The 27754-nt window shown below is 45.7% G+C and overlaps 1 protein-coding gene across 1 annotated transcript; it reads right to left on the reverse strand.

Annotated features, from left to right (window-relative positions):
* Positions 1–1115: 1115 nt before the first annotated feature.
* On the reverse strand, positions 1116–27655 carry LOC116494380 (pre-mRNA 3'-end-processing factor FIP1-like). The gene is made up of 16 exons (XM_032196251.1): positions 27462–27655; positions 27106–27145; positions 24045–24129; positions 22649–22755; positions 21270–21328; positions 20091–20201; positions 17411–17541; positions 16490–16614; positions 15409–15514; positions 13786–13984; positions 12060–12086; positions 9459–9516; positions 8791–8846; positions 7246–7444; positions 5166–5324; positions 1116–2701 (listed from the first exon to the last, which is right to left on the reverse strand). Exons 1-16 carry the CDS (start codon positions 27553–27555, stop codon positions 2569–2571), a joined length of 1689 nt encoding a protein of 562 aa, XP_032052142.1. The 5' UTR covers positions 27556–27655; the 3' UTR covers positions 1116–2568.
* Between the last annotated feature and the right edge of the window lie 99 nt (positions 27656–27754).

Below are 27754 nucleotides of genomic sequence, written 5' to 3' on the forward strand. Positions count from 1 at the left end.
CTTCTGTCCCCTCCACACACACCCCAAGAGAGAAGGGGACTGGATGCAGGGTGGCTCTATCCACCCCTGGAGAGGCACCACACAGACCTCAACTGGCTGGGGGGCCAAACCCTACACTTACCTTAGCATCAAATTCTACTGACAAGCATTTTCCCCTGATTCAAGACAGGCAAAAAAACAGCTCAGACTGGGCTGGGGGTCACTGCCTGGCACTTCCTTTGCTGCTAGCTGCCCTAGCGATCTCAGAGATCATGTTCTGGAAAAAAAAAAATCAAATGTCATAATTACAGAATACACGGAGGCAAGGGAAGGATTCCTGGCCCCTTTCCCTCCTGACAGTCCCCAGCAGTGCAAAGGGGTGGGGGCACGCTCAGCAGCACAGTGCTGGGGTGGCAGCAGCAGGGCTGGCTCGTGCTCCCTGTCACTTATTCCCATCACTCCTCTGCACTGGGCCAGCACAAGTGTTCATGCAGCTACAAATCGAACCAAGGAAAGGACCCTGCTGAACCACAGCCGTGTGCTCCCGGCACGACTTTCAGCCAAATCCTGCTTCTGTATCACCACACGGTGCTGGCACGGGACAGGGGGCAAGGCAGAAACTGCCTCAACCAGCCCAAAACACAGGTGGAACTGTGGCCTGAGCCAGCACTGACACACGAGTGATGCGAGACAGCAGTATGTTGCCAGACTGCATGCACCAAGCATTCTGAATCCTTCTCACCACTTTCGTTTTGATTTCTCCTCCACACGCCCCATCCCGAGCTCCTGAGAGCTATGGGGTGGCCACAACGCAGCCCCCGGCCCTGGCCAGAGGAGGGGCACGGCAGGACACATCCCCTCACGCCTCCTGCTTGAGGCCAGGAGCTGGGGTTCCTGCAGCTCCCCCAGCTCTCAGCAAACCTCCTGCAATGCCTGGAGATGCTGCAATTCCTAACTCACGGTGCTCTGCCAGACTGCTGACCTGGCTGCGGAGGGCCGAACGCTTTGAAGCCTGTTTGTGGGCCCTGCCCTTTAATTCTGGTTCACTGCACACACCTCCCCACCGCACGTGCATTTCCCAGGACCTCAAAGCATATTAAAAAAAAAATACATTAAAAATAAACAAAACAAACAGAAAAAAAAACCAACCCCACACTTTATTCTTCTCCCCATAGGTTTTGCAGTTAATGACCCACCAAACGCACCGTCATAGCATATAAACTGTTATCATAGTGCTGTACCAGCTCGAGTCTCTACAATTTTAAGCTTCACGTGATACTCAAACTTGCAAGGTTACAATACAAAAAATATGTAAAGTTTCAGAACCACGTTGTTTTAGGGCAAGGATTTAAGACAGTTTGAAATATCAAGTCAAAATAGTGGAAGATACTTAAAACGGGACACTTGTGGACTCACAAAAACAGTATTCTGTAGTCTGCAGCATTCTGTTTAAGTACTAGACATGCCAAAACCCCTCAAAATTATTTTGTTCTTCCCACCCAGAAATACCTGCTTCCACCCTGCTCAACCAATACTAAGTCCAAGCAAACTCTGGAATTTGACTGAATTTATTCAGAGATCTATGGGGGAAGGAATGCATTGCACAGGAGTGTTGGTGACATCCAAATAGAAATAAGCCAACCCCATCAGGGCAAAATGCTAGATGGAACTTCACGTTCTCTAGTGTGCTAGGTTATTCAGCTCAACCCTTAGTTGGGAAAAAAAAAAACAACAAACAAAAAAGTTAGTCAGAACTAATTAAAGAGAAACTCGTGCTCTTACTATGGGTCCTCCATTGATTTTCCACTTAGGAGTGTAACACATGGCAGAACTACATTTGTAATAGATTAAAACAAAAACAAAAAACACCCTAGGTTCAGTCTTTATGTAGCCGGTGTAAACACACCTAACAGCTTCTCAAAGCCATCAGGCCAAAGCAAGATCTCGTGACCCACCAGTAAAAGCAGTTTTCTCACATGCTGCCCACCTGGCCATGGAGAAATGAGAAGATATTTTTGTAACTCTAAAGAAATGTATTTGGGGATGAGACTTTTCACTACTAGGAACCAGGCTCTAAGCTGGCTCTCAGGATCTAACTCACGTTTTTCTTTGGACAATAAATTTCAAGTTGCAGTTACTGTCCTATTTTTTTCAAAAAAAAAAGGAATGATGGTCACAAAAGAAACAAAAACAAAACAAAAAAAACAACAACAACCTATTACCTAAATGCGTTAGTTTCAGCTGAAGCCATCTTCCATCAGAAACCATAGGATCTGATACAACAAAGTTCTCCCTAAGGATGTTTATGAGTAGAGTAGCTCAGTGCTTTACATACTAGTACTGCTGTATTTTGTCTTGTATCAAAAAACACAAAAAAAATTAAAAAAAAAAACAACACAATGTAAGTTTAAGTTTAACTGCACATGCAGCTTCAACTCTCAAACCACTGTGACATGCTTCACTGCTCACCCAGAGTCAGCCTCTCTTCCCTTGGAAAAAAAAAAAGGAACCAAAAAAAAAAAAAAAAACCAGAACCAAAATCACCAATGCCACGCTGGTTCAAAAGGAGCAAATCCCTCCCGAGGGCTGTTACTCCTTGGCATCCTGCTCCTCTCCCTCCTGGGCACCGTCTTCGCTGGCCTCCTTCTCCTCCTTGCTACGCTTGTTCTTTTTGTGCTTGTGACGCCGGTGACTCTCCCCCTCCTCGCTCTCATGTTGCTTGCTGTGGTGGGGAGGAAAGGGGAGAGGAAAGAGCTGTCAGAGCCTGCATCAGCACTGCTCCGCCGCAGAACAGACCCGAGCACACCGACTCCACAGCACGGACACGGACAGAGGGCTTTGATCTAGAAGAAACATCAGCACCAGAAAGGCTGAGGGCACCGCGGTGCCAGGGAAAGGCTTTCTGGTTTCTCTGGGGCGATCTGATACCGCGTGCAGCTGAACCGAGGGCAGGGAATGCAAAGTGCTTGAGGTGGCTGCTTTCCACCACATGCTGCATCAGCACATGATGCAGGCAGGCAGCGCACTGGACAGACTGCTGTCAGTATCATTTCTGGGGAGCGTTTATTTATTTATTTAACATAAAGAACATCTCGGTGCCCTTCCCAATCCTAAGGGAGCTCTAATAACCTGGCCACATCACAAGCTTCACTATAAAGCACTGACGCTGCTCTGAGAAGGAAGAGTCCTAGGCCTGAGAGGTGTTTGGAAGCTTTCACTCTGAGCGTCCGGGGGAAATCCCTGGACCAGAAGCAAGAAGTGGATCAGTGCGGCTGGAGACACGTGGATATCCTAACGGGGGGGCAGATCCTGCTTCCACTTCTGCTTACTCATAAATGACCTTGCACTTCACTACCGTGACACTTTAAAACTCCTCAACCAGCACTGTTTGCTGGGTAACTACAGACATTTACACAGGATTTCTGGGAGAAATCCCAGCCAGAAGCTACTCTGACTCGGCCATATGTGCCTGTGAGCCTCGTCCCAGTGACCACGGCCAGGTGCTCCGTAGGCACAGCACGCCCGACACAACCCACACGTGCACAGACCTGTGGGAGACCCCTGGAACTGGACAGGTGGGAGCTCCTGCTGGGATTGCTGCTGTTTTGCAAGCATGCAACTATTTCTGCTCACGGGTTGAAAACCAAGTGAGCTCTCCAGAGTTGGTGTGAAGGTTGCAGAATTAAAACAGAGGACAGAGTACAAGAAAAAGCAAATTAAATTCGTCCTGGGAAGACAGACTGTCATAGAGTATGGACACAGCTCCATGAGTGGGGACAGAGCCAAGTGCAGAGGCTGGGATACCAGGTCAGTAGCAGAGACACCTAACTGGCTGAACCACTGAAGCTCTGGCTGAAAAGCTTCTGGCTGCAAGTGATTTTCTGACTTGTTCAATAAGTGGTTTTACAGTCATTAAAAAAACAAGAGGCTGTTGCCCCTTCTCCAACACATCTTCAGCCACCTCGCGGAGAGCAATGTGGCAGTGGTTTATGCTTGAACAATGTGACTGTCCTTTAATATGTAAACAAGCGTCAGTGGTTTCCTTCAGACTCTTCAATCTGCAGTAAGCTGGGAACTAGACTGAAACCCTTCCATCCACCTGCAAACATCTTAAACAGACTCAAATCACCTTGGAGTGTCTCAAACAGGGACTCTGACGCGCACTAGGAGTGGGCTTAAGCAAAAAGTATTCCTCCATTTGCTTTGGCAAACAAACATTTCTCATCCTACCACTTTGAACAAGACAGAAAGTGTCTGCACGTGTTTAAGAAGCAAAGGAAAAGTCACCTCATTTCCAATTTAGTGCAGCAGCCCAGTTCTGCAAATCAAACTCTCAGATTCTGACACCACTTTGGTGAATTCCATTCTGCTTATGCAGTTAGATAACACCAGATTTTAATTCTGAGTACAGGAAGCTGAGAAATTACCCTTAAAGCTATTGCCCTGTTCGGCTGGTATCAGCTCAGCTTCCATTTGCTTTCTGTTTAATTTTAATTATACTCCTGGCCTTTCTTTCCATCGCCGTTTCCAACTTTTTAGCAATCTGTCTCTTCTTGAAAACCTATGCATCTCCTTAAGGATGACAACAGCCTTTTGCCTCCAGTCACTGTGTAGGAGTTTTTCTGATATTAATTTTGAAAAAAGGTAATTACTTACAGAGCTGACATAAATTTCTTCTAGAAGAAGAAAGTTGAAGCACCAAAAAAAATGAGCAAGTCTGCTCAAGTTGCTACCAGGACATAAACTGATATAGCAATAGAGCATCGTCTCAGACTGGAGCCCAGACCTCTTCTCTTCAGCAAAAGAACATGTAATACCAAAATCTGATGCTTCTGCTGGGGTTTTGCACTTCACTTTGTATACACGTTCTTAACACTGGGAAGAATGAAGCAGTTGATGTGATGTCTCGCACAGACTAACTTCTCCTTTGTGACACACTGCTGCATTTTTGTTGGCAGTGATTTGACATCCTGCCAGCTGCCTTACTGGAAACACCAAGAGATCCTCTCCCTACGCTGGGCAGCTCTGCTTTCTGCTCAGGTACACGCCCGAGAGCAGTTCCTCTGCCTGGGCACCACGTCTCAGGGCTTTAGCAGGTCGCAGTTCACTCCAAGCACATCAAGCTGCTTGTCTGCAGCCCATGTGTGCTCCCGTTAACGGCCCGGTTCTCCCGAGGTGGCTCTTACCGCCTCGAAGACTTATGCTTGCTGCTCTCCTCTTTGTCCCTGTGCCTGCGCTCCCGGTGCCGATCCTCCCGCTCCCGGCTGCGATCTCGACTCCGGCGGTAGTCGCGCTCGAAGTCGTAGCTGCGCTCCCGGCTGTAGTAGCGGTATCGTTCGTCGTCACTTCGGGAGAAGAAGGAGAAGTGAGGCAGGGGAACAAGCAGAACCCTCCCAGACAGCATCTGTCACTTCTTAGTCTATCAACAGGCGGAGGTGTTTGTGATGCTCCTGAACAAAGCTGCAGTGCTAACCCTCTGCTGCTTATCGATCCCGAGCTAAACCCAGCCCCGGTAAAGCAACGTGGCTCAGTGTGCTCTGCTTGCCTGTTCCACAGCCCATACGCCCAAACACCCGCGTGGCGTGGATTTCTTCTAGCCTCTGAAGGCTGACAGTTTACAAAGTGTGCTCTCTGGATTTGCCAAGGGAGTACCTCAGCTGCAGGCACGTGGCCAACGTCTCGGGGATTTTGCCCTAGCAATCCTGCTGGAATATGTCCAAGGCAGCCAGCTACCTCATTCAAAACCAACAGGAACACGTTCCTCTTATCATTCTGCCTCCCCTGGTGCTGGATTTTACCTCACAGCACTATTGTTCTGGATAGTCTAACTCACACAAAGGAATTACATGTTAGGAGACTATTTTTTTGTCCCCCCCCATGAGTTTAAAAGCTCAAATTGCACATACTGCAATTGTGAATGTCACCAACACGGTCTTTCTGCCTACACCTTTCTGCTCAAGGCACCTCATTCAATCACCATTGGGCATGATGCAGCCCAAATTCAGATACATCCCATGCTCCCTTTTCCTCTACAATTCACTGCCCCTTTTCACTATTCAAATTTTGAAAGCTGAAATCTGAATTGTTAACTGCGAAATAATATTCAGACTCCGAGGGAAAGGAAGTCTGAAGCATCATTCTCAGACTCGTGGAAACAAGCCAGACAAATAAATGTCCACTACAATCATCTGAGAATCCAGATGACTCTACTGAGCACAGCTACTTGCCCTGCTTGGCAGGCGTGATCTCGGAGGTCAGCGTGCTCGAAAGCAGCCAGCAATGCTAACAATGCGCTCAGGAGTGCTGATCACAGGGCTTGGCTGCAGCAGGAACCCACTCAGGAAGTGTGGGAGTCTGAGCTCCTCCAACTGCCCTAAGTTTGTCTTCAGCTCTGTTCCTCCCTGCTTCCTCCCACAGTGCCCACCAGCTTAAAAGAAAGGAAAAAGTTAGGAAAAAGTTAGGAAAACGTTGCCCTGTTTGCTCACCCCAGGGGCCTGGGAGTTCCCTGAGCAGGCAGCACCCTTTTGCCAGGAATGCACATTCTGATCGTGTTTTGAATGACTATTGGCATTTCTGAGCCCCGAGCCTGCAAAGCACCGACGCTGCTTGTGACAGAGCTACCACGAGCAGCCCGGGGCAGAGCACACAAAGTGAGGGGTTTAGGAAGTGTCCTCGCAGTCCAGCCTTCACATTAGCTCTCTAGATCAACACCGGGAGGCTGAAAGCCTCCGCTCCCAAGCGCTCGCAGCGCTGCTGCCGCCTGGGAGCCCAGCAAGCAGGCTGTCTCCTGTGCTCTGCTCAGAAGCGCCTGGTCTCCTGAAGGATTTACGTTTTGTGGCTGACTCCTGGTGAACGGCACTCCTTGCCCTGAAAGCCTCCACAGGAGAGCCAAGCAAAGCATGGCTGCTTTCCCCTTTGATCTGACAGTTATAGTTAGGAGACAAGAAGCAGCAGCTTCTATGGCCAATGTTTCACACCGAGCTGTGAAATACCGAGTAAACAGAGGGGCTATTTCATTCACTGCACTCCCATTACAGGAGGGAGAGCGAGCACAACTGGTTCTGCTGGGTTAAACAACAACAACCGACAGGAGATCAGACACTGACACCGGCTCCTAGTTCTGGCCTCGAGTTATTGATCCAAAGCATCTCTTTGCCAGACGACTCAGAAAATTGAGCATATAGTCCTATTTCTTGACCAAACACCACCTTGTGCTGCAGTGCAAGGCCAGAGCTCCCCACGGGGCTGCTGAAAGCCAGCACTCACTTGTTGTATTCACTAGTGGTCGGCGTGCGGTCTCTGTCTCTCTCCCGTTCTCTCTCCCGCTCGCGTTCCCTCTCTCTCTCGCGCCTGGAGCCCGAGTACTCCCAGTGGCTGCTGCTGGAGCTGCTCGTGCCTTTGTCCACCGTCGTCACCCAGGGCGTGTGGGACGTGGAGATGGGCGGGTAGCTGATGAAACCTGAATCTGCAGCGAGAGAGCAGAATCCTTGTTTGCCTGAAGCATTAACAGCGCCCTCCCCATGCCTCCCTCTCCGCAGAAGGCCCCTGGATGTAGAGCTGAACCCAAGCGATGCCCCCTTCTTGGAGACAGCAACAGCCCAGCTCCCTCCAGCTCTCACGTCTCCTTTTTTACCTTCACCGATTTGCTAAGAACACGTGAAAGCCTGAGAAAGCAAGACCAGGTATTTAGAGGTGTTGCTGTAAAACCTCCCGTCCCTCACACAGTGCATGAACTCAGGGCCTATGCGTCCCCATCTCTTGCTCTCTGCAGGCCCTGCTGTATAGGGCATGCCCTGGGGTCTCCACCAAGAAAAACCCCAGGCCGCCCCTCCCAGACACCCTGGCTTGGAGGACAAAGGTGCCTGCAGCGCTGGGCATCCATCTCCTGTGGGCGAGCAGCTGAGTTCAGTTGGCCCGAGGCTCCTGGCCACCCTTCCAAGGTCCTGCTTCTCAGCAGCTATCTAGGGCCAAGGCTGGGGACAGCAGCTGTGGATGAACGATGCCACCTGACGAGCCCAGAGCCACCAGCATGTCCCCATCCACACGCTGGCCTGCTCGGCTGCACCAGGGAGGTGCTGGCTGACAAAAAGCTGAGCCCGTGACACACTCAAGGCCGCTGTTTCTCAGGAAGCCCTCGCACTGCCCACTCTTCAAACCTCCCACGGAGGAGACAGGGTGGGGAAAATGGGAGAGGACACGGGCATTGCTGGCAGGGCTGGGCACTGCTGGCAGGGCTGTGACAGGGAAGGAAACGTGCTCAAAGCCTGGCACTGCCTCTGCCTTACAAAACAAAAGGAGACAGATGCTTGCGAGTGTGTGTAGGCAGGGTGCCTGCGTGTGCCTGTAGGCAAGGAAGAAGATAAAGTGGAGGAGGAGGGCATTCAAAAGCTCAGGGAGGAGATGTAAAGCTGATGGCTCTGCTTGTCCCTGAGGGCTGGGGGAAAAGGTAGAGAACATGAGTAAGCGTGAGCAAGAATGTGTGCAAACAAGTACAAGAAAATGGTGCTGAGGCACGTGGGGAAGCTGCTCTGATGCTGGGTACCTGCACTGAAAGCAGCGAGCTTACGCTTCGCATTCAGCTAACAAATTGCATTCATCATGGCTGCAATAAGGCAAACACTCAGCTTTCTGAACACTTCATGGTGTAGGCAGACTCTCTGAGACTTTCTAGGGACTGGGACAGTTTGGGGCACAGGCAGTTCTCCAATCAACAAAAGCACAATGTCCACGAGATTAAGTAAAGCCTCAACTACCGAACAGCAGCAAACAGAGAGAGAAGCAGTGTGACTCTTCATTGTCTTGGGTGCTCACCTGCAGAGTTGTAGCCAAATGGAGGAGGCTGCCTGTTGTTGTAGCTGGCTGGCTGCCTTTGGAAAGAGAGAAAGCGATGCAAGTTACTCCCATCAGCAACCCCTTGGCTAAACTGCCCGCAGGTATGCCTGTGCTGCAAGCTCACCCCATTTTTTGTGAAGCCCTGTGGAACATCCTCATGGGGAGCCCATGGCTCAGTGAAACTGTTTCACTTTGCATTGTAAATTCTCAGCAACACATACAGGCACAGTGCTTTGTCACAGCTTCTGAAACTGTTTTAAGTCAACTGCTTGTGCTGCTTCACCCCTCCCTTCTGTAATAAGGCACAGAAGGAATAACCAGGGCTGACAAAGTACCTGGAGACTCTTTTACAGAAGACATCTGGGCAAACATAGCACGTTACCAACTCCTCTGCACCACCCTACATTTTACTGACTCCTTCCCGTTTCCTTACCATGACAAATCAGGGCAAGCTAGCAGAATCCATCAGCACCTTGCACAGAGGTTCCCCACGGGCTCCGCTCTCATCTCCTGCCCCAGCCCAAGACTAGCTAAGGATTACCAGCAGGGAGTTTAGATCTATTACCAGCAGGGAGTTTAGATCTACCCCTCATCGCTGCTCACTATGGAGGTGCTGTACCAACGGCTCACCCCAGGTGTGGTCTTACCCATCCAGCGTCGGAATGAGGAGAGCTGGTGGTGGCGCCAGAGGAGGCGGGAACAGCCCTGGACATGGCACAGAAACGTAAATCATCACAGAGAGCCCTCACAGCTTTACTTCAGGGAACAAAACTACATTGCTGTTTACACTTAAATGCAGTTAAAGCACTTTTTTTTTTTTTTTTTTTTTTTTTTACTTCAAACAAAGCCCTGTTTGAAATGTAGGATTTTTCCTTCAGGGTCCTATCTCCTACCAAAATTAAAGCTCTGCAGCTGTGCTCGTTCTGTAGGGCTACCAAAAGAAACACAGACAAAAACCTACCTTCTATTTTGGCTTATTCATCATAAACATAAGATTAATTAAGGCATAAAATCAACCCCTACAGTCCTGTTGGAAACAGAAAAATGTGTTTTTGGGGGATGCAGACATGTTGCAACGACAGCAAAATTTTATTGCTCAATTGATTAAAATGAATGAAATGTTGTAAAAGACAAAGTAACACAGAAATCACCCATTTTTGTTTTTAAAGAAAGCCAAATTCCTAAGAACATACATACTTAAAAGTCATAAGACGACAGCACCAACAAGGCAGAGATTGTTGGCTAAAAGGTCTGACATTTAAAAATGGGCCCAGTTTCAAACACATGAGGATTTTAAATTCAGACTCATTAGACAGTTTCTTCAGAAAGGAGAGTTAAGCACAAGTCTACAGAGGTCACTTGCAGAAGTGACATAAGCCTCAGAAGCCAGACTCCTATCCTTCAGGCTGACTTGAAAGTGAGAAGGACATGCTGAGTGCTCCTAAGGGAACTTCTTCAACTTCTGTCCGTAACTGTGAGCAACCATGATTTTCATGGGCAGTTACCAATGCCAACAGAAGTAGGCTAACCCACCCAGAGGCCTGATTTTGCATAAAAATTCCTGTTTACCATTAAACAACAACAACAAAAGAGCACACTGTACCGATGTAAAAGATAGGAGTCATCTGACTAACTGGAAACCTTTAGTTAAAGCCAGCAGCTCCAGGCTCCTTTTCAAGTCAACAGAGCCAGCACACCTGATGAAACTTTGGGACAATTTGTCACGTCTTTCTGTAAGCCCCTAAAATGGGTGAGGAGAACCCCTCTCTAGAAGAGGGTCTCACTGCCAGCAGAAGCAGCCTGAAGTCTCCAATTCATCTAGTGGGTATGGATGCTGCAAACACACCGAAGGACTCATCTTGCCCTTAGATACTTATTTTTTTTCTTTTTTAAAGAAAGATCTTCCAGTAAAATACAATGCCTAAAGCATTTCAATCACACTTGCTCACCAAGCACAAGTACTTCAAAGTGCTACTGTTATAATAGCTGGCTCTAATGGTGGTGGATCACCATCATTATAATAATTAGCAGGTACTCTCTCTCTTCTCCCTTTCCAACCCAGTTACCTGAATTGTCAGTTCTTTGCAGCAGCCTAGTCATTTCTTCTGTCTTTCTCCTCCCAAACAACTTCAATCTAAATGCACTTGACTAGCAAGTGGATGTTGCAGTGTCTAGAATCAAGACCAGGATTTGCATCCAGTTTCACTGCAATAAAGCTTTCTAAATCCAAATTTACCATAGGCAGGTTCCTTTAAGTACTACGAGGAGAACCAGCTCAGAAATACTATTGTACATTGGGAGGAGCATGAAGAGTGTTGTTTTTAACAGAAATTTTCTCAGCCTGAGCAATAGCCCAGCTGCTACAGGTTTTCCAGATCTCTACTTGGGATGCCCTGGGCAGAGCACGGACACAAAAACACGAACACAGAAGCTGTGCAACGAGTCCAACATGTCTGACACACAGTGAGGACAAGAACATTATGTCCAAAAATGCTTTGGGTGCAAACCTTTTGCAAGTAAATGAATCAAGTGTACAGTATAACACAGAAGCAGTGGCCTGTGGTGGTCCCCAGCCTGGGACTCCCAGCTGTCTGGCACCTGGTCAGAACTACGGGTACAAATAGTTTGATACACAAGTTGCTACATTTTTTTTTACCCTGGACTAGGCAAAACTTCTAGGAGAAAAACAGTAGTTATAATCAGAGGAATCTCAGTTTTGTGGTAGCCTTGAATTAGCAGGGTTCCCAATTTATGTATGAGACTGGTTGTTGCATTTCTCTATTAGCATTCATCAGCTCTACTGCACACCAGGGAGCAAAGGCTTCTGACAGAAATGGCAATTCTTCCATTCTGCTCAGCTTCACAGTCCAAATTCCTATACAAAGCATCAATTTATCACAGACTTTTGCTGTGCAAGATGCCATAACAAGAAATAAACTACTTCAAATCTAATTAGGTGGTCTTTGCCACCCAAAGTTCTCCATGTCACTTTCTGGATTGGTCTTGAGTTAAAAAAAAAAAAAAAAAAAAAAAAGGATTAAGAAACCCTACAGATTATTATTTAGGTCCAGAAGACAAGATAAGCAGCTGGAGTTCAGTACTGCATTGGAATTTATTGGCCTTAGATTAATTGTGCTCTAAAATGGGTCTTGGTGTCATCCTATTTCACGTTACTTAATCCAACTGCTCAGCTAGGGCCATCTGTGCATGCAGAATCAGGGCTGTTACTGGAGCAAGTTAACACCTACCTGGAATAGGACCGGGTGGTGGCAGACCTGTGGAAATAAACAAGCAAGCAAAGCCAGTGAGTACAGCAGGAAATGCCTGTCACCTGTGTATCTCATGCTAAAGCTGAAAGCACTTTTGAACAAGTTTCACACATTCGACCAAACAGACCGGCCAAAAAATCGGTGCAATTAAGCAGTAACTGGGTTACAAACTGTCATTTTCCCAAATGACAATCTGTTTACCTTCATGTTATAGTTTTAAACGCTGCTGCCTTCATGCACTGGAGAGTTCCTTTTTCTAAATGTCAGCACACAAACAATTGATTTGACCTTCAGAACAAACGCAGGAGCAGAGACGAGAACACTCTGCAGGTCTTTTTGCTTCTTTTTGTGTGCTTGTCTTTTTGCCATATTTAAAAAAAATAAAACCCATTTCTTATATGTCAATCATCACTACATAGCAAAATCAGACACACCAGTGAACAACCAAAAGAACAAGTGAGAAATTTATCCACCTCCTGATTTCAACAATCATTCTAATGAAAGGCAGCAGGAGAAGCCACTGAGGTCCACAAGCACCTACTGCACTACCAAGCCTCAGATTAAAGGCTTTAACTGTTACGCCGTATTCCATATTTTCTGCATGCAGAGGCAGTGCAGAATGTAGAAGTTACTGTGGGATGTGCTCCTGGTGACTTCTCAATAGACTGGCTGCTGCCTACAGGACCAGAGAAAGCCCAGAACGTGGTCTCTGCTTCACCCCTGTTGCACCATTTAACCCAGAAGCAAACCTGAGTTATTAACGTGTACAGAAAAAAAAAGCAGTGAAACTGTTCTATAACTTGGTGTTCAAGACAAGAAAATAGGAAAAAAAAAAAAAAAAAGCACAGAAATGTTACCTCAGGTATTTCTACAGGTTTTAGCACTCAGACTGTAACTGCAGGGACACAGGACTTACCTTCAGTGCCTCCTCAAGCTCTTAGCTTAACACAAACCCATCTGGTTATCTGGCCATGCAAACGTGACAGTGCTGAGGACTGACCACACGCACTGGGCCAAAACCCATGGTAAAGACCTCATTTACATTGTTAATAGCTTGCTGTTAAATGAAGCACCACCGTGTCCGCTTATGAGACACTTCTAGGAGCATCATCATGCAGCAGCTGTAGATACAATAAAATGCACAGAAACAAAAAGATACTTTTTTTTTTTTTTTTTTTTTTTTTTTGGTATTTCAAGGCACAAACCAACCAAGAATTGACCTGGATTAGGAGGAAAATTCTTTATTAGAGATGCTGTCGCAGAACTGTCAGCTCCAGCATCTTCCTTGAAGCATTTGGAATCAGTCAGAGCCAGACAGGGTCCTGTACTAAACAGCCTGCTGGTCTGGCACAGGGCAGCAATTCCTGCTTTCTTAGCCTCCTCCACAGATAAACAAGAAGCCGTTTCTTTATCAATAAAGCTAAAGGATCCACAGCATCCAAAAGCTCCTCACAGAAACTAAGCCTAGAGTTTTTTAAAGGTACAGCTGTCATTTTTTTTTTTTAAATATTCAATGGCTGAAAAATAATAAATATTTAAATGTTCAGCTGAAAAGGCAGATGGAGATGCTGAACAATGGCCAAGTCCAAGGACCTGTTACCTGACTGCCTCACAGCATCTACTGATTAAACCCTTATTTGCTGCACGCCTGGGATGTCCTAACCTGCGGCCTCAGACTGCTGCAAACTGCTGTGTGAACACGTACCTGGGGGATGCAGTGGAGGTGGAACAGAAGTAACTGGTGGAGGAGGGTGGAGGAAGTGTGGTGGAGGTGGCCCGGCGAGTGGGGGCGGCGGTGGGCCTGCTGGTGGTGCAAATGGCTGCTGCTGCGGGGGCTGCTGGGGCTGCGATGGCTGCTGGGGCTGCTGTGGGGGCTGTGGCTTGCTTCCATGATCTCCTAGAACCTTGGAAGGCAGAGGAAAGAGAAGACAGCATTTTAATCTCTTTGCTCCCACAGTCTAGGGCCTCACTGTGCTGGCATAAAGGGAGCATTTCACCAAAACAGGCATCGTGGTATCTAACAAGGTCAGGCTATGCTAGACACAGGGGTAACACCCTCTGGGGAGGAAGGAAGGTTGATCAAAGCAAGAAATATGCTTCAAAAAGTATCTTAAGCAGAACAGCAACAAGACCAGATTCAAGCTGCATGCATAACATAACTGCAAGATGGTTGCACATTTCAGTGTTACGAACACCTTTTGTTCCCCTGTTGAGTGGCTGAATTAATCCTCAAATGGACTTCAGCCCTGCACAGGCTTCAACTTAAGAGCAGGCAGCTTTCACGGTGACATTGTAGTGCTCCCTATTGGTCATCTTTTTGTTCTTTTTGTAAATCCAGCTTGTCTTTCACAAGGGCAACAAGAGGCCACATTCTGCTCAAGATTGTGTCCATGTAGGTGAGAGGAAATGTGGATTCACATCTCTGACAAAAGTAGGGGACACATGAGCTACGGTTGAAGGAATGATCAATATGCAGATACCAGAATGACTTGGACATGCAGGTATCAATACTTGTAGGTGAGAGCAACAACAACCATTTCCTAGCAAACTTTCTTTTAACAAACTCTTTATTGGGCCACTGTTGGTAGAAGTTGGAGCACTGACCACTAAAAGTAATCTGACCGTAAAAACACATGTAAAAACAGGAACAGGAATTGTGTCTAGACAGAGGAAAGGTTCTGAGAGATGGAGAAAGAGAAAATGAATTGGGGATGGTTAGTAGGAGAAAGGTGGTTAAGAGGCAAGTTCTTACTGAAGAAGCCTACCAGAACATGATGGACACACACTGGACACACAAGATTGGATCCAGTCTGAAGCCCCAGGCTTTTATTTCTTTTAAGATCCAGTAACACTGGCCCACCCCACATCTGAAGTGTGGGCTGTGTCTCATGATGCTTACTCTGAATGTTACTTCAAAGTACAAAGAAATGCAAGCCCCATGTAGTTCTCCACTGCAGAACTGGAAATTCCAACCCAACAGCGGTGGGGCAGCAGAGCGGAAGGGGATAATCCACAAAAGAGCCTCCCAGCTACGCACCCCGAGGATGAGAAAGGGAACTCAGCCCTTACCGAGGGGGAAGGCTAGTGCTTGAAAGGACAAACCCTAGCCCTTAGCAAAGTAAAGCTTTTAACAAAGAAGTTAAATCAACCCGCAGAACGAAGCAATACACGCAACAGGGGTATACTATAGGTAAGAGGGATACACTACCTACTGCTTTCTAGGTGGAAACAGTGACAGGGGAGGCCAGGAATACACAGACATTTGCTCAGGGTTCACCAGAAGTGCGGTAAAAATCAGGAATTTGTCAAGACAGCTCAAAACATTTACCTGAATTGGGTTTTCCTCAGAGGCATGCTTATCACGACGTCTTCCTTCTACTCTCCTAATTGTGCCTGCCTGGCCACCGATCACATCAATTGTCCCACCCAGCTTCCTGGTACAAAGCAGATGCATCTTTTTAGGCTCAAAGACATTACAAGACCAAAGGCTCTACTAACCTTGTGTCAGTACTTTCTGCTAGTTGAAATGGACAAAAATGCTGTATAGTTCGAATAGCATCAGCTTCTTTACAGCGGTGTGGATTTTTGAAAGTCTAGGAGAGATGCACAACAACTGGAAAAAAACCTGGCCAATTTGATGACACTATGAACAGCAACAGAAATGCTAGCTAAGTGCTTATATGCAAACAGAATAAGTAAAGCTTTGAAGCTTGTACTCAAAGCATTTAGTTGGTTGTCTCTCAGGCAAAGCTTTATTTGGAAAAAGCTGGGATACAAGACTGATTTCTGCAAGGTAAGTTTGCAAAAGACATAACGTGAATAAAACAACAGAAACAGAGACCTCAAAGCCATTGCCTTCCTGGTTTCACATAAAAACAACTTCCTGGTTGTTTTTCTGAAGTTTTTGATTAAAAAACAAAACAAAACAAAAACAAACGAAGAACAAAAAACCACCACCTCACAAGGTCGAAGTGATTTTCCCTGCAGAGGCTGCCAATCAAAATGACTCAATCATTTTGCTTTGTCCAGCCTTGTGGATCTTCTCATTATAGGAAGAGACAAATTAGCACGCATCTAGCAGTGCAGTGCACAGGTTCAGAAACCAATAGCTCCTCTCATCAGCTGCCAAACATGTAAATTCACTTCCACTTAAAGGCAAAGATTAACATCGTGGGAGTAAGAATAAGCCAACTAAGCACAAGCAGCAAGCAAGGTATGCCCTCAAAGCTGATGGATTTGCCTTGTTTTTTTTTCTATCCCAGAGATGTGCCTCTTCAGCTGGAATACAGGTGTCCCTCCCCATATAACGCCAAACTGGGGATAACACGGGTATCTTTACTCGTAGGTGGGAGGAGCAACTCTGTGAAGAACACAGTGCACCCAGGCTTTATGTCTGCATCCTCTCTTACCTATTAGGAGGAGGCCCAGCTTTCATGCGTCCTCCCACCAGAGCCAAGAAGTCTGTTTTGAATTCTGTTTTGATTATATTGTTTTCCACCTCTTTTTCAGCATTTCCTGTCCTTCCTTGCTGGACCTAAGGAAGGAAAGAAATAACACACAGGTTAATACCTTTACTTTCAACCCAACAGAACATCAGAGGTGAAGTCTCACTGAAGATCTCCACCGAGAAACAACTACAGGGCTCTTGCAAACAAGAAACCTATTCTACAGTCAAAGAGGCAGACATTTCTGTAAGCTAGTTGGCTGTGACAACCTTTTGTCCGCTTTTTCCCATTAGAAGTCCAGAAGTTTAGTAATCTCATGTTCTGTTTCTCATAGTCCTCAAGTCAGAACTGAAAATACTAATACTTGCTCAGCTCACTGGTTCAAGTTCAGATTAACAACTTCTGGCCAGCTGGTGGACTCAAAGGCTGGTGTCCCAGGCAGCCACCAAGCATGAAATGCAGAACTGCAACAATCTGTACAACTGCAACAGTCAATAGCAAAACAGCCATGGATACCCAGCTTCGCTCAGACCAACCTTGAAATCATAGTTCCATCAATTCTACTCTCCTATTCACAGCATCTCCCAGCCAGACACCCCTATGGCTGGGTAGCTTCAAAGTCAAGTAGGAATTCACTCCAGTCCTGCTCCTCTGGTGGTTCAAACCTGCCAGGCTGCTGGAGCTGTCTGTTCCACAGAGGAAAGAGTTTTAGCAGAGAAATCTAATTTTTAAAGATATATTTTTGTATTTCTCATTGCTGAAACAAATGGTGAACAGTTCAGTGTTAAGCTGCCTTGTGTTGTTATACTCTCACCTCTGTGATTACAAAAACTCAGGCCCAGTTTTATGGTAGCCATGCACAGGAATAACACATCCATCACCTACCGTGATCTTATTTTCGGTGCTGATGGGAGGAGCAGGATCCAGCCCAAGCTGAAGCCGTCGCTGCTTCTCACAATAAGCTTTCCATGTTTCTTCATTGAATCCGTAATTAAAGTAATCAGAGAGATCAGCCCCTGACAAAGGCAGCACAGGTTAATATTGGGATTCTGGCAGGCTCCCATTCCCAAATTGTCCTTTAACATCTCAAATGAAGTTAAGAAAACATGTCTTTATTTACAGACTACAGCTTACCCTTCATTTCATTCTGTCAGAAAGCTGCTGTGCCACAGCTGAGACTGCTGCATCTTGGGGCATGAGGGGGACTACAGCCAAAACAGCAGTGGGACTAATTGGGACATAGAATACAGCACTTATGCGAGTTATTAAAAGAGATGCTTATGACCAGTTATTCATCAACTGGATTTTTTCAGACTGGTTTCCTGCAATTTCTAAATGAGCTGAGTCTTAGGAGAGCACAGGAACAACAATTCCAGCTACCCCCATGAACATGGGATGGTGCCGCAGAACCTTTTCTTGGTGAAGCTCAGCCAGCACGTTTTGCCAGCACTGCCCTTGGTGATCTGAGCAGAGACTGCGGGGCTCAGCCATTTGATGAAATGGGACTAAAGTTTTATTATTATTATTATTATTATTATCCATAGAGCTCATACTACACATATAACTACAGTTCAGTCACAATCCTAACTATGGCCTTCCAAGATTGTTATCTTACTTTGATACTCAGTCTCCTGTAAAACGGACCATTTCAGCATCAACACTTCTGAGCAAGAGAGGTGGCCACAAACTGCGTGCCAGGAAAAGGTAGATGTAGAGGGACAAACACAGCTGCGACTGTAAGGCAGCCCTCACAGCAGGAAGCGTTACGCAGCACCTCCTAGCCCTGTTGGAGTGTCCTTCACACATCCTCCTTGCAAAACTCCTAGCCAGACAGATTTTAAAACAAGCAGCCAATCCAGGAGGGCTAAGCAAAACACTCTGGGCAAGCAAAGGTTGGATCTATCCAGTGAGGTTTAAGTTTATCTTTCTCAGTAGGCCACTCTTCCTGGTGTGCCACCCAAACATGCAAATTTCACCACCACAGACTCAGCAGTGTGACATTTACATATCTATTTTATCAGCCTTTATTTCAGCCCTCTATCAGTTTTTCCACGCCGTGTTTCTTCCTCTCCCTGACGTACAGATCCCAACCTGCTGAACAATTCAGTGTAAAGGATATAAACCTGAAAGGCTGTTGAGTAACAAGCTACTTACTTGCCATCTAAAATAAACTTACGGGCCACACCTCTGCAGACATCGTCCCTCTATTCACACTTCAATACTGTTTTAAGGCTAGCTGGCTCCGTTTTGGTCCAGGGATGTCAGCATGATCACAACCATTTCCATGCTTTATCTCTGAACTTCACTTCCTTGTTTTCCTTCTAACTTCTTTTCTTCCTAGCCCCCTCTTTCTCACATCACAATCAATGGGATATCCCCTGCAGAAGAAAGGCTACGTTTTCTATTATGTCTGTACTAGCTACTATTCATCACAGAGCGCTTACTGCTGGTTTGATACCGTGACACATCAACGTAGGTAATTGCACTGCTATGCTCTGATGCCCTTCATTCAGGTCGGCAAGAAATATCAAAAACATACCACAGACAACTTTATAAAAGTAGTACTTACTAACCATAGTTGTATTTCTGAAAGACAAATAATGTAGAGGGGCTGGTGGGGAGAAGGATTATTTCTGAGCAGAGGCGAGTGGATTTTATGCTTTGGCTAACATTTTGTTAAACATTTTATTACATTAGCATAGCAAAAATTCAGATCTCTTTAGTTTCTTTTTTTTTTTTTTTCTTCTGAATTTGCTCTAAGAGATTATTTGTACTATCTTACAGCTGTCATACAAGAGGAGAAATCTCCCTAACACAAATGAGGAAGACAAAAGAGACCGTGTATGTAAGAGACCGGCCTGTATGCTGCCTAGATCATGCTGTAGACAGGAGACATGGTGACTGCTTGCTAACAGTCATACACCTGGGGGTAAAGAATTAGGCACTGCTGCTTTTCTGAAAGAAAAATCCTAGCCTTGTCAGAGTAGAAAGTGTTTTCTTCTCCTTCAGTTAACGGTCTGGAGCAGGAAAATTCAATAGCAAAAGCCTGCTTCCCATTATCTGTGGCTGTGTGGCGATTCCCACCACTGCCCTCTTCTTGGGGTACTTTCCCCAGGGCCCAAGTGAGAAGGTTGCACGGGGGTGGCTGTGAGCTTGGCCATGGTATGACAGAATAAGCAAGCTGCTGCATGCGAAGACGTGACCACATATAACCAACAGCCAAATCTTCACCCCACTTTAAGGCCAACAAATTCTATTGCACTGATATCAGCACAATGTTTTCTGGAACTAGTGAATTAATGAAATTGAGCAATAAAAAAAAATAATTGTTCCCTTTAGGAACGGAAATTAATAGAGTAAATGTAACCCAATTGTAGGTAAAAGCATGGCCTGATCTATCAGGAAATGACACCAGTTGTCTAGACAGGCATCAGAGGCTGAGCAAAGTAAGTTCTTCAGGCTTCCCCCTTCCTTAGCAGCAATAAATGAACAGGAATTACATGTACAATTACAAAGACAACTAAAACTGCGGAAAATATTTACCACAAGAACTGTGAGGCCCCACCTGGTTTCCTCCATGGTTTGTCTTCAAATGAATCTAAATCCACTTCTATAACAGGCAATCCATTTATATTCCCTGCGGCATCTAAATCAATACCTTTGGGCTGCAACTTGGCTTTGGAGAGAGAAAAACTGTTACTACCTTTAATGCAATGCCTTTAATCCACTAATTTGCTGAACAAATTACTCCAGTTAAGAAAAAGCACTACTCTGAATTCAGTGCTGGCTTTACAACACGTAGGTAACTGCAATCAGGTTTTTAATAAAAAATATTGTAGTCACTCTAAAAATAAATGGTCAGGGTATACTGACTGCACTTGCAGTTGCACAGCAGAGAGGCAAATTCAACACAGACTGGTACAACAGACAAACGGAATAAATTATTACAGCATGCATGCTATTTACTCTGAATGAATGAAAAAACTTTATTCTTCTCCCCAGGCAAAATATTTATTTTTCCCTCCCAAGACATGCACATTTTCTTAAAACAAAAGACTTTTTCAGGATCAGTCTTAAGACGACAATGTATTCACTGGAGTCAGCAATAACCCAGTGGGTTCAGAATCTCCAAGGGGAATTTGCTCGTCTCCTCAGTCAGATGTGTCATTTGCACAAAGAAATTAATGGAAGGAAGTTTATGAAGCCCACAGAAGGACAGTCTTACACACGAGGAAGGACAGAATCCAGGTCCCAATATACTGTACAAATTAAACTGAATGGTAAGGAAAATTCCATTCATGGAGTGTTCCAGGTAACACTCAAGGCCAGAGTCTGTTTTTGTATTTTAATATCTTATGCTGCGGGCAGCACGGTATGTTGACCATAAAGTTAAAGTTCTTCTTCAGGCAACATAGCACGTTTGGCCTCAGTGCAACAACACAGCTTAGAAACATTCTGTTTTTTGACAACAGAAGTAGTAATCAATGTAGATTATTCCAGTTTAAACAGAATTGTAGTCAGCTGGTTCAGCGATCGCTAATCAAATCAATCCATTGCACCTTGGACACCCAGGCTGCCCCAGGAATCCTTAGCTTTAGGGAAAGCTATTTATTATTCCTACTTTACATCAGATTCACTAATTTCATATCCTTCTGAACAGAGAACAAGATTCGCAGCTGTTCCAGCTGTCACTGCCAGAGAAGTGAAATACTGAAAAAACGTGGAGGATAAAAATGAGCAATACCTGAAGCTGATGCTCCATAGCCTCTACCCGTTTTTAAGTTTAGATTCATAGGAGTTCCCCTATATGGAAAAGAATCACTAGATTGGTATTCAAACAAATTATTTAGAGGTTCTCACAGAAAATACATTCAAGTCCTGACGTCCTTCAGAAGATACTTTGTTCACTTGGGTTTATTCATGCCTCTCTGAGATTTGTAATACTAAGTTGGAACACCTTCGGAAATGGCCCCAAGTTGCACGAGGGGAGGTTTAGGTTGGATATTAGGAAACATTTCTTCACTGAAAGGGTTGTGAAGCATTGGAACAGGCTGCACAGGGAAACGGTTGAGTCACCACCCCTGGAGGTATTCAAAAGACTGTAGACGTAGTGCTTAGGGACACGGTCTAGTGGTTGACTTGGCAGTGCTAGGTTAATAGTTGGACCTGATGATCTTAGAGGTCTTTTCCAACCTAAATGATTCCATGATTTACCATGGTTCTCCCTAACGCTAACGCTTGAAACTCAGGCAACATGCCTAGTGACTAACATCATAATACACGCAGGTTTTCTTTATTAAGAACGAAAAGGTATTTCACAGAATGGTTGTTAACCTTCTGCTCAGGAACTTGCCTAGAATTATTCAAATGGAACAGAACAACACGGAAATTGAAGCTGCACCTTTTATCACAGAATGAGGAAAGACAGGTAGACGAATCAGATTTCAGAAAGGCTGTCTGCAAAAACCTAGTGAACTTCTGCCAGAATGGATGCAGCATTACTGTTCAGGTAATCCACCAGGCTCATAACACCTCTACCACAAGAGAAGGAAATTATCCATGAAATAAAAAAAAAATAGAACGTGCTGCAAAGCATGTGCAAATTGTTTCTTTAAGAATAAGGCTGCTAACAGCAAGCAAAAATGCTGTATTATTATTTTTATTGAGTGCAAATTAGGTATAATTTTAAGTCAGTGACAGCATTTCCTGGTTTGCAAATTCAGCCTCACTATTTCTGAATCATGAAAAACCAGAGAGCTGAAATCAGTCAGTTCACAGCTTTTGCAAAGTCTTAACAACACAGACTTTCCTTCTTGAAGTTTTCACAGATGATAAGTTAAATGTAACTTTCCAACTTGGACTTTGCTTGATCAAGCAATAATAATTACTTAGCTCGTTTTCCAACACCAGCTCTGCTGTTATCATTCTGATTTTATGGGCTGATTTTCCAACAAGCAATTCCAGGACAGAACTGCCTGTCAGCTTCTAACCCCGGTCCTGCATTCTGGCCATTATTCCCATGTCTCCCATAAAACAGGTTAGTTCTCATCCCTACTTTCAATCCCAATCAATGCACTAGACCTACTTTGGATCAAAAATTGTCAGGATAATCGCAATACATACATGTACGATGGTGCTCCCGTTTTAATATTGCCAATAGTAACCTTCACGTCATCATCATCGCTGTCGCTATCACTGTCTTCTTCATCATCTTCACCACTCGGAAGGGCCTTGCAATAATAAAAACACACAGGAACCTATTAACATATGAAACTGAGAAGCTTCCCTGGACATTAATTCAAATCTTACAATGCTTGTCTGATGATGTTATAAAGAATGATTCTGATATAAAGACATCGTTTCCTATTGCACTCCAAGGCTTTATAAAGTTGCTGAGGGACACAAAAAGCATGGAAGTAACCAACCTTCAATATAAATAGACAGGTGGCCATGAAAAAACTGCTGTCCTTTGAAGAAGTGACCCTCAATGAGAACCAAATTAAGATTTCTCAAGGTGGCACCAGTTTAACCTCAGTTCAAAGAACTGCAACACATCCCACAGTTCCCTTCCCCTACTTTCTTCAGAACAGCTAGCAGTGTCCTGACACACCTCCTTCACCGGTCCACGGTCAAAGCATAAAATTGCAAACAAAGTCACCAAAATATATTCACCAGCCTTCTCCTAAGCACCTTGGACCAAATATTCCCTCACTAAAACCTTTGCAGCAGGAAGCCGCTGAAGAGCTCTGCTTGGCTTATTCAGCACGTTGAGTTCCTTAACTTTACACAAGATCTCCACAGTTGCTGGTTTGAATCCAGTGCAGCTCCCACTGCAATCAAGAAAACACCCTTACTTCTGGGGCACAAGAGCAACACAAGTCTTCCAGATACCCAGCAGTGCAGTTTTGTAAGCTTCATGAGCTGAATTAACACTTTACCACTACAAAATGGTTATGAGAAAGGTGTTCTCAACACTCCCTCCTTTTCCGTGGCACACAGGGTTGTCAGAACTCTCCACGAGCCCTCTCGACACACCACAGTGGCAGAAAATGAACCCACCAAAAAGACTGAAGGGAGTGGAGGAACAAGACTGCTCCTACACGTTCAGCAATGAGCCGAGGTCTAAGGAAGAATGTAAGAAAGTCTAAAACCCCAGCAATCCCAGGACTTCGGGCCTTCTATGCCTGTGTTTTCTCTATTTTACTCACCCCAAAGTCATATTAAATATTGGGCTGGAGGCAACACCATGCTCTGCTTTTCCTTTCAGACTGCAGCATCAGAAGCCTTCCTTTGCAGCTTCAGGGGGCATAAGCAACACTTAGGCCAAGTACTGCTGCGCAATATTGCTTCTTGTATGCAAGAAGCCTGCTGCTGTAGTCACCTGTGAGAATCTACTATCAGGACACTCCCACTGCCACGCGTCAGGCAGCAGCAGCAGCATCTTCACACACACAGTTTTTCACCCGTGAGTATTTACAAGCAGAACAAGTATGTCTCCAGTTTGCAGTGGAACACTTACATGTTGTGACATCTCTCGGTCTTCATTGCTGACAGGCCGGCTCTCCTGAGGAGCATCTTGCAAAGGATGAGAAGATTCTGCGTGTCTAGTAAATGCAACAGATACAGAAAAGTAAGTGCATGAGCCTGATCTAGAGGTTTAACTACAAACATTTCTAATGCATTTGTCCCAGTGACTTTCATACAATGGCTTTATTCATGTAGTGTGTTTATTCTGCTGGCAGTTAGCTAAAAAACATGACAAAAAAAATAATCATCCTTGCTTGGCTTTGCTTTTGTTGGGAAGAGTAAGTTTAGTGCTTCCAAAGAACGCCAGACAGGCAGCAAGCCTGCCTAACCCAACACAACTCAACAGCTAATACACGTGGCAGCTGTAATACCTTTCAGTTTTGGTTCAGCACAATCACAGCTGAGAGGAGTGAGACCATAACTAAGTGTCCACAGCATAAACAAAACCTCATCTTGTCCTAAGGCTGCTAATAATTATACGCGTCTAGTAAGCAATAAGGACGTTTACCCAGTAGAAATTAGAGAGAAAATGGTTTTAGCCTTCCAACAAATTGCTTGCATTGCATTGTAACCACTCATTACTGAAGAAACGATGGACAAGTTTGCACCCAACCTCCTCATTCCTTACAGGTTTGTCCTAATGCAACAGCCAGCTTCAGATTTGCCTCTGATTAAATAGCTGGTACCGACGCTAACATTGTTTACCACATTTGCCAAGCAAGAAAGTCAAACTGGCATACACATGCTAGAAAAGAGTATGCTAAATGCTACAAAACCAGAATATGAAGAGTGGTCGTTCTCTCATGTCATCAGTAAAACCCAGCAGAACTTCAAATTAATTCTGGCTTTTCATGAGCCTATTCCAATAGCCCAAGCCCAGGAAACTCAGTTCTGCCACCAGTGCTTTGTGGGGAAAAAAACACTTTGCTATTAATTTTAAAGCCCATGTTGGATAATAAAGATACACAAGGTTATCTTCAATAAGAAACATGTCACACCTAACAGAATCCAAACACTGATCAGATTAAAGCCATTTCAGAGGCTGCAGGAAAGGAGACACCAAACAGGTAAGCCAAAGATCACAGTAACACAACTCAGACAGCAGTTATTGACCATAAAAAAGGACAACAACAACAGACAAGAACAATGTGAGCAATCACTGAAGCTCCCAAACCACAAAAGCCACATGCACAGAGAACTGCAACAATCAAGCCAAGATCAAAGACGATGGATGAAGGTTCAGCAGCTGACCAAGGAAACACAGGTCCCATTTTTGCCATGTTCCTGAGGTGATAGTCGAAGACACGTTTGGTTATAAAAATTAGCAAAGATGTCTAAGAGAAAAATCAGCTTCTAAGAGTATTTCAAAGATACAGGCTATTGCACAAGGACCAGAAGATGTACCACTGCAGGAAATTTCACAGATGGGTTCCAAAAACTTTCGCATTTTGTTTGCCACATCCAAGCTACTTGTAACATTGACCTCAACCCCAGAATTTTGTTAAGAATCCAAGATGACTGAATTAAGGAAGAGTGACAAGTATTACCTTCAGCTTCAAGTCACATGAAGTATCTGTGGGTGTGCATTAAAATTTATGAATCGGAGTTCAAATAAACATTTGCTAAGTAACAGTCATTCCCTAACCTATTTGCTTCCTAGGAATGAACAACCTGACAGGGCCACAGCCATCAGCTGCATGAAATGCCAAAGCTGTTTAATTTCCTTGGGATGCCAACACAAACCCCGTGCACTGCTGACATAACAGCATCCTGCACAGCCTGCTGGCATTCAGAGCATCTTTTAGGCTAGGGACTGTTCATGGGTACTGGGTCCTGCCCTACACTAATTTCTGCCTCATGGGTAGAGACGTGCACGATAGCTGCTAGCAGCACAGCAAACAGTTATTTTCTTAAAGCATCCCACATCTCTTAGTTTAGGAAGATTTACATTGTGTGACAGGGTTGGGGGAGCGTGCTGGCGTGACCACCAGTTCTTTGCTTTCGCACGTTTTGCAGTGTTACTGTAGATGTAGTGCTTGGGGTTGCTGGAAACACAGATTGTAAATCCTGTTTTTAAGATAAAATGATATGCAGAAGAAAGGGACAAGGAACAATAGTTTCAAGCAAGCTAGCAGCAAATTTCTAAACTTAGGGTTGTTCCTTCTCACAAAGCTCATTTTGATGTTTTTGGTAAACATTTACCCCATCTGCCTAAAATTTATTTTTGGACAATTTGTCATATTCCGTAGGCACAGGATTCTTACTCCAGAAGTGGGATAGCACCTGTAACAATCTCAGAAATTCCAGATATGGGATTTACAATGACCTTAAAGGACAGTAAACATGACACTGAACTTGTGAAGGTACTGAGCACACAGGAAGCTCAGTGGACATCTACTCCACTGAAAACCACTTTGTATTTAAAAACAGCAAACAGAGCATCTCTGATGAGAGAAAACTCTACTGGTGCAGAACACACTGCCACAACTACAGGGGAGTCATGGTTGAGAAAAGCAGGCAATAAATAGTTCCATACACAGAAAGCAATGCTGATCGTTCAGTTATCCCCAGAGCTTTCATTTTTTTTCATGGTTTGGTCCCAAACCACATACTTCAGAGACCTCAAATAATTTATTGATTTGATCGTGTCAAGATTTTAACCTAAGGCTCAAAGCTTTTAGCTTTTCCAGGCTAAAGCACATGCCACAGTTTCAACACCACCAGGCCAGCACAAAGTCCCACCCCCAAGCCACCCTCTTTTTCCTGAGAATTAAACTGGAAAATAGATCTGATTTAAACCTAATTTTGGGGAAAAAAGGGGGAGAAAGAGTTAGCTTTAGCTTAAGTCAGTGGACTAACCCAGATTGTCTTCCAGACGTGTAAATGCTGCGCTGGGCCAAGGCTGGCAGCTGGGGATGACCCCGTGGGATGGGGAAGGGATGCTGCTTCTGGCAACGGCTCTGCTCTGAGGCGCTCATCACGCTACGCTGAGCACAAGGCGACCTTCTGTGTAACACACAGCCCTACGATGAGCAAACAGCCTCTGCACTTACCCCGAAATTGGTCCATCTTCTTGCTTGCCAGTGGTGTCGTCTGTGGAAACAACAGCAATAACGAGAAGCAAAGTTAGTGGCGCGGAGGGAAGGAGGCTGAGCTGAGGCACGAAACGCGTCACGGAGTGACAGGGCGGCGTAACCCCCAGGCTCTCCCCGGGATAAATTTCAGCCAGAAGCAAACAAAGCCCGGCTGGAGGCTCCCGTGTGAAGCACGCACCCCAGGCCCGGGCACCAACACGGGGAAGCAGCGCCCGAGGAGCTTCAGGCGGGTCTTTAGGGAGCTGTAAGGCGCCGAGGGGGGTCGAAATAAAGGGATGAAGCGGGGAAGCCGCCCGCAGCCCGGCGGTACCTACCCCCGTACAGCCAGTGCTCCTCGTCCTCCTCCGCCTCCAGCGGCGCCGCGCCCTGCACCGCGCCGGCCGCCGGCGGCTCCAGCTCGGTGGCCATGGCCGCCGGGGGGCTGAGGGGAGCGGGACGACGACGACGACGAGGAGGAGGAGGAGGGCGAGCAGCGGCCTCCCCCGGGCCCCGCTACGCTCCCGCCGCGGCCCGAGGCGAGGCCGCGCATCCGCTGCGCCCGCTGCGGGGCGGGGAGGGCCGCGGGCGGCGGGGCTACGGCGCCGCCATGGCTCCTGCCGCGGGAGGA

The sequence above is a fragment of the Aythya fuligula genome, chromosome 13, assembly GCF_009819795.1.
Source record: "Aythya fuligula isolate bAytFul2 chromosome 13, bAytFul2.pri, whole genome shotgun sequence".
Lineage (NCBI taxonomy): Eukaryota > Metazoa > Chordata > Aves > Anseriformes > Anatidae > Aythya > Aythya fuligula.

Coding starts and splice junctions, on each gene's coding strand:
- LOC116494380 (XM_032196251.1), bottom strand. CDS start 27,555: ATGGCCACCGAGCTGGAGCCGCCGGCGGCCGGCGCGGTGCAGGGCGCG. Junction 24,130..27,105: donor GAAGATGGACCAATTTCGGG/GTAAGTGCAGAG, acceptor TGCATTTACTAG/ACACGCAGAATCTTCTCATC. Junction 7,445..8,790: donor ATTTGGCTACAACTCTGCAG/GTGAGCACCCAA, acceptor CTCTCGCTGCAG/ATTCAGGTTTCATCAGCTAC.